The 13,804-nt window shown below is 29.9% G+C and overlaps 2 protein-coding genes across 2 annotated transcripts; both read left to right on the top strand.

Annotated features, from left to right (window-relative positions):
* Positions 1-811: 811 nt before the first annotated feature.
* LOC108917721 (sulfide:quinone oxidoreductase, mitochondrial) lies at positions 812-6,679 on the top strand. Its single transcript, XM_018724462.1, has 6 exons — positions 812-1,358; positions 1,412-1,742; positions 1,793-1,990; positions 2,073-2,282; positions 5,879-6,065; positions 6,284-6,679. Exons 1-6 carry the CDS (start codon positions 1,270-1,272, stop codon positions 6,610-6,612), a joined length of 1,344 nt encoding a protein of 447 aa, XP_018579978.1. The 5' UTR covers positions 812-1,269; the 3' UTR covers positions 6,613-6,679.
* Positions 6,680-8,912: 2,233 nt separating this feature from the next.
* On the top strand, positions 8,913-13,668 carry LOC108917742 (guanine nucleotide-binding protein G(f) subunit alpha). The gene is made up of 6 exons (XM_018724490.1): positions 8,913-9,151; positions 9,223-9,397; positions 9,451-9,548; positions 9,756-10,076; positions 10,285-10,465; positions 13,380-13,668. The coding sequence occupies exons 1-6, from the start codon at positions 8,988-8,990 to the stop codon at positions 13,575-13,577; spliced, it is 1,137 nt and encodes a 378-aa protein (XP_018580006.1). The 5' UTR covers positions 8,913-8,987; the 3' UTR covers positions 13,578-13,668.
* The last annotated feature ends 136 nt before the right edge of the window (positions 13,669-13,804 follow it).

Raw genomic sequence — 13,804 nt, 5'->3', positions numbered from 1 at the left:
AAATCAAGTCCGTTTACACCCACTAAAAAAGCATTTCCCTATTCCCTGCCAAGTGCAAAAGACAGAGATAGAATATAGAGCGACGTTCAGTGTAACTCAGTCTATAGACGATTATAGATTCTATCGATGTGCGTAGCGAGCGGCACAAAGATAAATAATATTGAACCGTATAAAACTCAGTTTATATTTTATACGCATTATGGTAATAGTTTTTATATTATGTGTGAGTCACTCTCTATAATTTCGACCGCGGAGTATAATACCTTTATCAAAGTTACCTGCACAGTATAGAAAACAGTAAATTCACTCCCCCTCTTTTGTGGACCACAACCCCACTGCTCTAAAAGTCCAGTAAATGGACGCGTGATCTATACGCAATAGCAAGCCCAGCCCCTAGTCCACCAGCAAGCCCAGCTTAACTTTCAGCTTTTGAGGTTCCCTACATGCGCGTGGTCTCTGCGCAGTCACTTAAGGCGACATAAAAAAATTAAACTGGGGTCTATTTTTTATAAATAGGTTATAGATAGACAGTCAATTTACTGTTTATACTATACTGTGCTATCTGCAACAGTTGGATACAGGAGGCAGCGTCTCAGTGGCCGAGAGTGTAGCGGAGGTTCAGAGAAAGAGGTATATGCTATCTCCATCTAGCAGTACGTGATTGTATGTTGCTAGAGAGAGATAGCATATTCACTTCTATACCCCTCTCTCTCTATACCTCCGCTACACTGTCGGCCACTGGGACGCTGACTCCAGTAGTATATGCTCTAAGGGTAATCATTACTCAAAATTTAAACAACTGTCAAATCAAATATGTTTTAAATAAGAAAAAAGTTTCACTGAGTTGAAAGTTTAGTTGTGTTTTGACATTTTTCATTAATTTTCAAAATTAACACTAGGCAACAGCTTGTTATTGATTGATAGTAAAATTGAATAGTAAAATAGTTATAACTGTAATTCTAATAATTACAAGCACCGGCGTGCTATTTTTCTTATCATAGGAAAAGAAAGCTGCCAATTTGGCTCTCTATCAACCTCGTGATTTCAAATTTCATGTCCCATGCCCATGCCATTGCCATGTAATTCTGTAAATAGTTTTGACAGATTGGATAATGGATATTAGTAAATATTTACCATATTGGAGATAAGTGATAAGTAATCAGTTTTCAATTTTCATTATCGTTGTTGGGGGTCGAGAATACAATTAGTAGTCCTCATTTTTGTATCACATTGTATCTTGAGTGAGAGGCAACAGACCACAATTTAAAAATGTTTTTAAATAAGTGTATAGATAAAACTCTAGCTACGCTTAATCGCAGGTGCCTTTCAAAGACTCCCATAAATTTTGAAAGTCTGAGGTAAGGTAAAACTTTATTTGAGTGATATTTCCGTAATAAAAAGAATTGTTTAGTTGCAAATTGTTAGTGGTTGGAGGGGGCACAGGAGGATGTTCGGTAGCAGCCAAATTTTCAAGACATTTGAAAAAAAATAATTTGATTGTACTAGATCCAAGTAAAAACCATTATTACCAGCCTCTGTTCACTTTAATAGGTGCAGGTGCAGAAAAACTGGAAAATGCTAGAAGAGATATGAAAGATGTTTTACCCCAGGAATGCACTTGGATTGAAGACGAGGCAATCGAATACGAACCTAAAAAAAATACTGTTCGAACATCAAAAGGGCATGTCATTGAATATGATTATCTACTCGTTGCAGTTGGTTTAGATCTTCGTTTTGATAAGGTTAATATTTACCATATTTAAAGAAAGTGCAAACATCTGGTGTAATTAAGATTCCAGGTTTATTAGCAGCTCTAAGCAAACCAGGCGGTGTTTGTTCAAATTACTCACCAAAGTATGTTAATCGAACCTACCAAGCATTACAAAAACTTCAGTCGGGAAATGCCATTTTTACTTTTCCAAATTCACCTGTTAAATGTCCTGGTGCACCACAGAAAATATGTTATCTAACCGATCATTATTTAAGAAAAGTAAGTATATAACACCGTACATAAATTATGTAATTTGAGAATTTTAAAAACAAAATCTAAATTATTTTCATTGCTTGTGCAGAGAGGCAAAAGGAATAATGTTTCAATATCGTACAATACCTCTCTAGCTGTAATATTTGGTGTCAAGAAGTATGCTGATGCATTATGGAAAATATGCAAGGAAAGAAATATACAAGTCAACTTAAGAACAAATCTGATTAAGGTAAACCCTGATAGACCTGAAGCCACATTTGAAAACTTGGACAAACCAGAGGAAAAATTTACTACTGAGGTAACCACAATTGTGTTATTTACATAATATGTATGGATATATTATATTCTTATTGTGGCATGAAAACTGTCATCGAAATATTAATTAGTTATGCTAAAGCCATGGGCTCCCTTTATCAATTTCGGTTTAATCAAAAGTAGCTACAGTATTTAAATTTAAATGAAACAGCCTGAGTGGCATCGCGCGGGTTAGAAGGCAACTTTATTTAGCGAGGATAGAAATTCATATGAATGAAAATAATACTAAATTATGTTTTATATATAATTTTTTTTTTTTAAATAAAATCCCAAACAATGGACCTCTTTAGGCGCCAACTACTCATTTTAACACATGCTGCTGAACCACTCAACTGGTAATGAAGAAATGCCCCATTCCCGACAGTCATTCATTTACCTAGCGTCAACATGTTTCGCATACGATTTGGGATAGATCGGAAATTTTCGAAGTGAACTTTCGATTATACAGGGTGAGTCAGTTTTTTGTAGTAGGATTTTAACAGTTGATAGAGAATCATTTTTTAATAAGAAAAGTTCCTATGAACGTAGGTCTTAGAACGCTTCATTTGTGAGATATAGGGTGTTGGGAACAAACTTTTTTTAAGAATTTTTCTTAATATCTCTAAAAGACCAACATATATTGAACTGAAATTTGGTATTAATAACACATTAGTTATGGTGAATAAAACAAAGATCTGTTATCCATTTCACACACCAGTGACGTGCCTGAGGTGGGTTACTGCCCCCTTTAAAAAAACAATTCGTACGGCCGTGAATTTTTCTGGAAAATAACATCATTTCTAAATTTTTTAATCAATTTCTGAACAAAACAGCTCTCTCTATTTTTTATAAAATGAACAGTTTTGGGTTAAATTCATTTGCCATGAAACTGTTCCAACGATATTGGTAATACATTTCTATTAAGAAAAATATGATGTACCCTGAAAATCAACAAAAACGATTAAATGTCGTAACGTTGACATAAGAACGCAAACATTGTGTAACATGTTTGTCAATTAGTTCTTTTTTTAAGTTATATGTTTGTTTTTTCATGCCAAATTTCAGTTTAATATCTGTTGGTCTTTTAGAGATATTAAGAAAAATTCTTAAAAATGTTTGTTTTCTACACCCTATATCTCACAAACGAAGCGTTTTAAGACCTATGTTTATGGGAACTTTTCTTATTAAAAAATGATTCTCTATCAACTGTGATTATGCATTCAATCGTTTTTGTTGATTTTCAGTGCACATCATATTTTTCTTATTAATTCACAAATGTATTAGGTGCCAATATCGATGGAACAGTTTCATGCTAAATGAATTTAACCAAAAACCGTTACTTTTATAAAAAATTGAGATATCTGTTTTGTTCAGAATTGATTAAAAAATTTAGAAATTATGTTATTTTCCAGAAAAATTCACGGGCGTACGAATTATTTTTTTAAAGGGGACAGTTACCCACCTCAGGCACGTCACTGGTGGGTGAAATGGATAACAGATATCTTTATTTTATTCACCATAACTAATGTGTTATTAATGCCAAATTTCAGTTCAATATATGTTGGTCTTTTAGAGATATTAAGAAAAATTCTTAAAAAAAGTTTGTTTTCAACACCCTATATCTCACAAACGAAGTGTTCTAAGACCTACGTTTATAGGAACTTTTCTTATTAAAAAATAAATCTCTATCAACTGTTAAAATCCTACCACAAAAAACTGACTCACCCTGTATATCATTCGAATGATCATTCGATTATAAAATTAATTTGAACGGTAACCTCTCGATTATTTAATTCATTCGATCATTCCCATCACTACAAATAACCAGTTCAATAATTATTAGATTAGATTAAGTTAGGTTAGGTTAGGTGTAGTTTAGTTATTTATTTTATATGGGGTGTCAAGTAAAGGTTGTGACATACTTCGAAAGTAGCTGCCTTGAATCAAAGACTGATTTAGATCAAATTACCTTAAAATGTTACGTGTCTTTAAAACAGTTATTTTTTTCAAATTAATTTTTCAATAGTGTGAAATGTCCAAAGAAATCGTTGGTGTAAACCTTTCAAATTTTTAGGTAGTTGTGATTGCCCCATTATTCGTCAGATAATTAAAAATTTCTATGACAATCATTTTTTTTTTTAGCTTTTGATTATATTTTATCTAAAATTGTATTTAAAACAAAAAATCCCTTTAAATATTTTTTATCAAACAAATATTATTGGAGTTATTTTCTCATTTATTCAACTGTGTGTTAAGTAAGCTTCTTTTATTTAAAAAAATAATAGTAACTCGAAAATAACTTGTTTTGGAAGTGATTGATATATTTTTTCAATCAAATGAACTAATTGGATTTCTAAAACACTTAGTGTCAAAATTCCGGGATTTTCAATGATAGTACCTCCGGATATTAGTTGATATATGTATATGTATACCAATTCAGCAAATCTTGCCGTTAATTAAAACACTAGCTCAAATTTCATGAAAACTACATCATGCGTCTTCAAAGGTTTTTTTAAATTTCGACACCTTATGTCTTGGAATCCAATGACACCTAGTGTTCACTTTTTGTTCTAAAATGACTCAAGAAACATACCTCTGAAGGTAATTATGAACTTAAAATCATCCTGTATTGATAATATATACAGATGTCCAGATTTATAAGTGTACAAGCTGGTAACATAGTAAGTAAACCACAAATCAATTGCAAGTAATTTATATTACTCAAATAAACCTTAAAAATGTGCATATTTGGAAACTATAACCATTAGAATACAGGACAAGAGAGTAGAAACTTCCACAAAATAGTATTAACAATTTTTACTATGACTTATTATAGTATGTATCATTGTTATATAGTTTTGTTGTATCTTCGTTTTAATCATATAGAGATAGTTGTTCCATTTTGTTTTATAAATTATATTGTTTTCAGTAGCACTTTACTGATACATTTTTTTTTATGAATTTAATGCTTATAAGTTTTCATGACAAATAAATTCTTAATGAAAATTGTGAAATAAAAAATTAAATTAAACAAGGTATGTCAATGCATCTACAGAATTAAGTGTCATAATGATGGTGGTTTGGTTCTACAGGGTGATTTTTCATGGTCATATTAGAGATTTTTTTATGCAATAACATAACTTAATCTAGCACCTTTATTAATTTAACAGCTCTCCCTAGGTTGCCCTTATTTATTTTGAAATATTTTCATAATGAAATTTCTCAGAGTGAGCATACGAATCTCCTAAAAGGCTATAAAATTTCCATACTTTCTTATCAATAGGACCAATTTTCATCAACCACCCCTGATTGTTTTATATTTTTTGTCCATAATGTTATGGCATGCAGAACTGAAATTATTATGAAAAAATATTTTATGGTCATTCATCTTTTACTTACTATGAAAATTGTTCACTTATAAAACAAACTTGATACATCTAAAACAATAACTTGCTTTGTTAGTATGGGTCAAATCTTGCAACTGAATTTTAAAACAGTTATCCCCACGTTACGTTTAGTTTGGATAACAATGCATGGTGGTACTAAAAGCTTGTTTTTTTAATTTTTTTTATACATGAACTTATTTCCTCTTTATTATAGTTTTCGATGTTGCATGTAACACCACCAATGGCAACACCAGAGACCTTAAGCAAGAATAAAGACATAACTAATGAAACAGGTTTTGTGGAAGTTGACAAAAATACAATGCAACATGTACGGTTCCCCAACATTTTTACAATAGGTGATTGTAGCTCTTCGCCGAATTCCAAAACTGCTGCAGCTGCAGGTAAAATTCAGTAACCATTAACACACTCTCATTTTATTATTAAAAATTTCACAATTATATCACTTTTTATAAGTGTAGATTCTAGGCAATGTTTGCATAATTATTGTTTTTCACTACAATAGTGTGTCCACACATTTTAAGATTCTGTAAAATAGAGTACTGCGTGTAATAGAAATGTATATTCTGTTATTCGGGAGTAATATTTTATGTGATTACAGCTGCACAGAGCGAAGTGGTCTATAAGAATATGCTCTCTGTAATGAAGAACAAACCAATTCACGAAATGTACGACGGGTATGCATCTTGCCCACTAGTAACGGGATATAATAAGTGCATCCTAGCCGAATTCGATTATGACTTAAATCCACTGGAAACATTTCCGTTCAGCCAAGACAAGGAGCTCTATTCAATGTATGTCTTGAAGAAAAACGTTATACCATCTATTTACTGGCATCTGATGATGAACGGGCATTGGAACGGTCCGGCAACATTCAGAAAACTCATGCACCTGGGGTTTACTGATAAAAAATCAAACTTGCATGTTTAATTCTGAATAAAACTCACTCACAAATTTCGAACAAAAGAATAAGAAAAATAAATTTCATTAAAGTCTGTATATTTTAGTCTATTTTTATTTAATTCGGTTTAGAAACCGTTTTGAATATTTTTTCTTATTTTAAGGAAACTTTGCCTTATTGCTTTTGTAAAATTATTTGAGAACAGGGAATATTAAGATATTTAAAATTTTAAATATTCCTAAATTATTGATTATGTTTTTGTAATTATATCATATATCGATGCTCATTTTTTTAGTCCACTATGGAGATCTCGGTTATGATAAGATATAAACGTTGGCCAAATTTGGATAAAATGCAAAATATAATGACGAACAAACAGAGAATTTACCTTTTTTTCGTTTTGCTGTTATCCATAAAACAAAATATTAAAATATTAATTTTCGTTTTTGAATACAGTGCATTTTTCCTTATTACGACAATGAGTCATTGTAGTTTATTTTTTGTTTTCATCGTTTTATCCAGTTTCACGAGGAGTGCTATGAAAACAAAACATTCAATTATTCCTAAAGTCCCTAGATCGACCATTATTTCAAACAAAATTTTTATAGTTTAGTTAAATTTGAATATCATACATAGTTGATAAACTAAAAACTCAATTGTCACACGTAAAAGTGATTTAATAATTTGAAGAAAATCTGGATTTAATTCATGTGAAAATTGCATTTTTCCCAACTTTGACTGTCTATGTTTAACTATACTGTCAAAATTTTATTTAGTAATAGTCAGATGTTTTGTTTCCAAAGCACTATAAAGTTGATGATTTGGTGTTCCAACAAAAATAAGTAAACCACATCCTACGACACACTGTCAATCAGAAAATTGCGCTTAATTAAAAAATAGTTAAAATTCAATATAGTGTCCATAACAAAAGCAAAGGTTCATTGTCGTTCCTCCATCGTAATATGCACCATGACCAATGCGACAAATATTTAAATTCTCAAAAAAAAAAAGTGTTCTAATATCTGATTTTCAAGGATCGATATCTTTCCAATTTTGATTAAAAACAATAAATATAAATTTTGTTCGATAACTTCAAAAGGAAAAAAGGGAGAATTTTCCTCATTCTCATGGTGCAACTCATAAAATAGACACCCACTGTAAAAGAAAACTATTGAAATAATTTCACTTGGTGAGGAGGTTTTTATTACATGATTTATCTTTTGTTATTTCTGTTGGAAGAAAAAAAAAAAATTTTCAATCAATACCAATTATTTTGTATTACCTAAACATTATGGTGGCCCAAAACGAATTTTTTTTCGTGTCTTGTGAAAATATGTTAGTTTATCTTGTTTTAAGAGCCCCCTCAAAAAATCAGCTCAAAAAAAATTTTTTTAGAGGTCAAGATTTCTAAAAATTTCCAAAATCGTCAAAAATTTATATTTTTTTTTAATTTTTTTTTCTCGTTATTTTATCATTTTCTAGATTGAAAGAAATCTCTATTCTGAAAATATCAAATTTTAATTTGTAAAGGTAACTCGTAATTATTTTAACTCTCAAAGTAGTGTACCTAAAATGTTTTCAAGCGTCCTCTAAAAATAAATATCGACAAACTAATAATTTTTTTTATTGAATTTAATGAACAAAAGAATAAAAATAAATCACGAGACACTTAAAAAATTTCTCGAGACAAAATTTACTACCGCACATTTTTTTAAATTAAGTGAATTTTGAGAGGGCTCTTAAAACATGATAAACTATATATTTTCACAAAAGACACGAAAAAAATATTCGTTTTTTTTTTGGGCCACCCTACTAAACATAATACAGAAAAGAAACAAAACATATACTCTATAAGTTATATCTTGGCAAGAACGCCAGTATTTTTTCATATAATAGTTACAAATGTGTTATATTTTAATGTTAAAGGAATTGTTATCTGCTTTTTATTATGAAATATATTATATTTTTATCATTTATTACTTTAATCCTCCATCCTATATAATATACCAAGTGTTTAAAATAATTTTTTTTAATTAACTTTAATTAAAAAAAAATCGGTTTTTTTGAGGTACCTTTTCACTTTATAAATTTTCAAAAATTATGGATGTTATTACATCTCCTGTATCTGTAATATGCAAATACATAAGCTTTCAACCTATCTAGAACTGTCTACATTATACAACTCGAATATTTGAAACTGGTCCTAAAATTGTCATAACAAAAGGATGTTTAGCAATTTAAAAATGATTAAAATGTTCCGATAATCATTTATAAACTGATGAGATAAATATATCTATCAGATTATTTTATTTACCAATCAGGATTACATTGGTTACTTTGCAATAAGATAAGATTTACATTAAGTGTCGCTAAACTGGAATTTTCAAGACTTTGTTGCAAAAAAATGGTTTGTGGTGGTGACAACAAGAAAGTAGACGAAGATCACAAACTATACACAAAGAAGTTCTTCCAAACGAAGAAATTACTGCTCCTCGGAACCGGAGAGTCTGGAAAGACGACGATTATTAAGCAAATGAAGATACTCCATATAAATGGATTCTCAGAAGTGTGAGTTATTTCAAAATAATTAGTTTTAAATTCTCATATAGAGGAAGTGGCGTAATTTTTGTGCATTTTAGAGAACGGAAGGAAAAAATTCCTTTCATTAGGCAAAATATTCATGAATCTATTTATGACATTGTAAGCAACATGAGCAAAATTAACCCTCCAGTGGAGATACATAGCGTGGAATCTAAAACATCTGTGGAATATATATTAAATTTAGGACCAAATGAACCATCGGAATACACAGATGTAAGTAGCAAGAACAGTATTTCATACGGATTAACCAACTATATTTATTTCAGGAATACTTTGATCATGTTAAAATTGCCTGGGCTGATAAAGGGGTACAAGATACTTACGAGAGATCTAATGAATATCAACTTATTGATAGTGCAGCTCAGTACGTATTCATGTAACTGTCATCGAATTTTTTTTTCTGAATTTGCAAATTATAAAACAAAATAAAAAATTGTAACAAATTTTCTTTCGTACACATTAAAAATATGTTGTAAAATTAATTTTGCTAGATGAATTGGTAAAATTCAGAACAGTTAAAATTATTTTTCTAATACTAATTGCAAGAATAAATTACTATTTCGTTTTGCAGCTTTTTAAATCGTTTAGATGAAATAAGGCAGCCAGATTACATTCCTACTACACTGGATATACTCTTCTGCAGAGTGATGACGGTGTCAATATCAAAAATTGAATTTGAAGTAAAATACGGCGGGGGTGTTGCAGAATTCTGGATGTACGATGTAGGAGGACAACGAGGACAGAGGAAAAAATGGATTCAAGTTTTTGATGGAATTCAGGCTATATTATTCATCATATCGGCCAGTGACTTTGATCAGACATTACGTGAAGATGAAAATAAGAACAGACTTGAGGAGGCATTCAGTCTTTTTGAAGACGTTTATCGTAGCAGGTAAGAAACCTGGCACACATGGCTTTATTTTTTATTAATTATCAATCATATCAAAACTTTATCTAGGCATTTGAGTATGTAATTAATTGTATATAATTGTTATAGTTACTTAACGTGAAAATTAATACCCACTTCAGATAAAACTGAAACTTGAATAAGATCCAATCTCTTTTACTATTAGTTGTAATAGTTTCAATAATTTTCATAGATTTGTGCGAGATGCAGGATTGATTTTATTTCTGAATAAGCAAGATTTGTTAAAGAAGAAAATTGACCAAGGCAGAAAACTAGAAAAATATTTTCCAGAATACTCTAATTATCAAACAAAGGAAGGTGATCCGAACAGTGAATATGACAGAGCAAAGTTTTTTATGAAGGATAAGGTTGAGGTAATTTTATTTGCCCATTATAGACCGTGAGCTAGCGCACATGGGTGTGGCATCATCGAAAAATATCTGGCATTTTGAGGTCTGAAAAAAGTAAGTTAGTTATTGAAAATAAGGGTGGTTTTAAGGGCTGACCCATGTTCGAAAATTTGAAAAATTAATTTCCTTTTGCATAAAACAATTAATTTTTTACTCATCTTAAAGTGTCAGGCAGTTGATGCAAAAATAGACATTATTAAGTACCTAACAATTTTCAAATGCCAGACGGTTTTAAATAACCGAAAGAGTGGTTCATAGGGGTGAACTTGCAAGAAGAAAAAAAAATTCATCATTTATTTTTTGTCTGGCAGTCGGAACAATGAAAATTTTTGTTATGAAAATGGTAAAAATAAATTGCCAGACGGTTTCCAATGTTCGAAGTCGAGTTTCTGTGGAAAATGACATATTTCAGTGATCACTATTTGTCTGGTATCTCGGGTACTTAAAATTAATACCCATATTTCTTGTCACAAAAAATTTGCCAGACAAATTGGAAAATGGAAAAATTGTGCCAGACAAAAGAAAATTTGTAAAAAATATATTAAAGTTTAAATGATTTTTGTCTGGCATTTTGAATTTCAATTAGAAATACGTGTATAAACACAATATACAAATGCCAGACAAATTGAGATTGAAAAAATTTAATGAAAACTTGGTTTTCTTTTTTTTTAATTTAAACGATTTATTTTTGTCTGGCATTTTGCATTACTATTGAAAATACATATTTCAGGGTTCATAGTTCAAAAGTAATAAGGAATTCCCTGACTTTTCCAAGTTTTCCCTGACTTGTAGTACATTTTTACATACTAATTGGTGTTTATGCATTAAACTTTTTCTCAACTGGACTCCATAATCTTTTTATACCCAAAGAAATTCTTATAAAGGTTTCAAAATCACAAATAGTTTTCTCTTTCAAGAACCCAGGGCCGGCTTTCACAAAATTTCCAGTTGCAAACATCAAATTCCCTGACTTTCATGAATATTTTTAAAATTCCCTGACTTCCTGGTATTCCTGGCCGCTACGAACCCTAAATTTATACTTAAGGTTAAAACGCCAGACAAGTTGGGTTGTTTGAAAATTAAAAAAAAATTAAATTAAATTAAATTAATGAAAACTTAAATGTATTTTTTTTGTTTGGTAATTCGTTTTTTAATAAACTTACAAACTCAAATTAAAAACGTCAAACAAGTTGGGCTGTTCGAAAAATGTATAAATAAATAAAGTTGTAAAAAAATACAATTTCTCTTTTTTTTCAACTTTTTCCCTTTATAAGCTGTAGTTACTTGGGAAATATACTCAAGATACTATTTCCGACGTAAAATTTCCTACCGAATATAATGCTGTCAATGGAAGTGATTTACCTAGCCAAGAAAAGCTGGAAAATAGGAAATCTCCATAAATTTAAAAAATTCACATTTTAAATCATGTGAATTAAGAAATAAAATCGCAGAAAAATGTTATTCAAAGCATGAACTTCAAATAAATAAAAAGTGCTTATTACAAGATGTTAATATTTTTACAACTTTTTAATTTAATTTAATTTTTTTTAAATTTTCGAACAACCCAACTTGTCTGGCGTTTTAACCTGAAGTATAAATATGTATTTTCAATAGAAATGCAAAATGCCAGACAAAAATAATAAGTTTTCGTTCATTTTTTTGTAACTTTTTAATTCATTTATACATTTTTGAACAGCTCAAATTGTCTGGCATTTGTATGTTGTATTTATACTCACATTTCTAATTGATATGCAAAATGCGCCAGACAAAAATAAATTATTGAAATTTTTTATCAATTTTTTCACGCCTTTTTTATTTATTTCGGACAATTTGTCTGGCACTGAAAATGAATAACATTGGCCTTCTTTTTTTGTACATTAAGATCACTGAAAAATGTTAAAAATTTTCACATAATTTTCCGCAGAGATACTCGAACATTGGTACCGTCTGGCAATTTATTTTTATCATTTTCATAACAAAAATTTTCATTGTTTCGACTGCCAGACAAAAAGTAAACGATGATATTTTTTCTTGCAAGTTCACCCCTATTCACCCTTTCGGCTATTTAAAACCGTCTGGCATTTGAAAATTGTTAGCTACTTATTAATGCCTATTTTTGCATCAATTGCCAGACATTTAAGATGAGTGAAAACTAATTATTTTATGTAAAAGGAAATTAATTTTCCAAATTTTCGAACATGGGTCGATTTTCATTAACTAACTTACCATTTTCAGACTTCAAACCCATGTGTGCTAGCTCACAGTATATTACTCTTGTAACATTTGATTATCAAAAACTATATAACAAAAAATTATTTCTGTAATATTAGCCAAATTTGTTAACTCGCTGATTAAATATTTTGAGTCAAAATTTATTTAGAAATAATGTAAATCACAATCAAAAGTATTATTCATTATATTATTTAAGGCGCATTAACAGCAAGGATGTCCTTCTAAATTTTTTTTGTAAATAGTCTAGATGGACTTATTGAACCAATTATAATCCAGCAGGAGTGTCCATGACCTGTATCAGCATCACTTAGAACCCCAGTCTCTCAAATAATATCAGGAAGGTAAATAATAGTCGGGTTATGGGTCCAAAATTGTGAAAATAAGAATATCAACTATAATCACCAGTGTTGTAGATTTAGATACAGAAACTTAAATAGCCTATATTAAAAATAATATATTCAGTATTATGAATTGATGTAATTGGAGATACCGAGGTTAAAGTTTTGCCGAAAAATCACCTACAAAAAAAAATGCAGTAAATCATGGATTAATGCCTGGATCATAATCGGTTAACAATTTGTCCAAAAAATTTTTAGAAAGTCCTGGTTCTAGACGAGCTACACTGTATATAACAATTACATTTCAGAAAATTGCCAGCACACCTTTAACTATTGAACATATTGGTTTTGTACCTGGAAAAAATATCCATGAAAAGTTGCCACCAAGAACTATATACACACATTTCACAGTAGCGACCGATACAAATAATATTAAGAAAATATTTGAAAGCGTGCGTGATACCATACTAAGACATACAATAGATGTTACATTTGGTACATTTTAATTTTTTTACTTATTTCAATAATTAACTTCTTGATTATAATGTATGATGCTGTAATTATTTAATATTTAATAAAATAAATCATCCCATTTTATCAGTCAATGTTTTTAATCCCAATTTGCCTTAATTAGAATTATTGCCTTATCTCTTTGAACAATATTTACAATCAAGACTAGGAATGAAGATACACCAGGACTTTTACATTCAAAAAGTTAAAAAAAAACTGAAAA

This window comes from Anoplophora glabripennis, unplaced genomic scaffold (assembly GCF_000390285.2).
Source record: "Anoplophora glabripennis isolate ALB-LARVAE unplaced genomic scaffold, Agla_2.0 scaffold61, whole genome shotgun sequence".
Lineage (NCBI taxonomy): Eukaryota > Metazoa > Arthropoda > Insecta > Coleoptera > Cerambycidae > Anoplophora > Anoplophora glabripennis.
The sequence above is the reverse complement of the archived record's forward strand: the minus strand, read 5'-3'. Positions and strand labels throughout refer to the sequence as shown.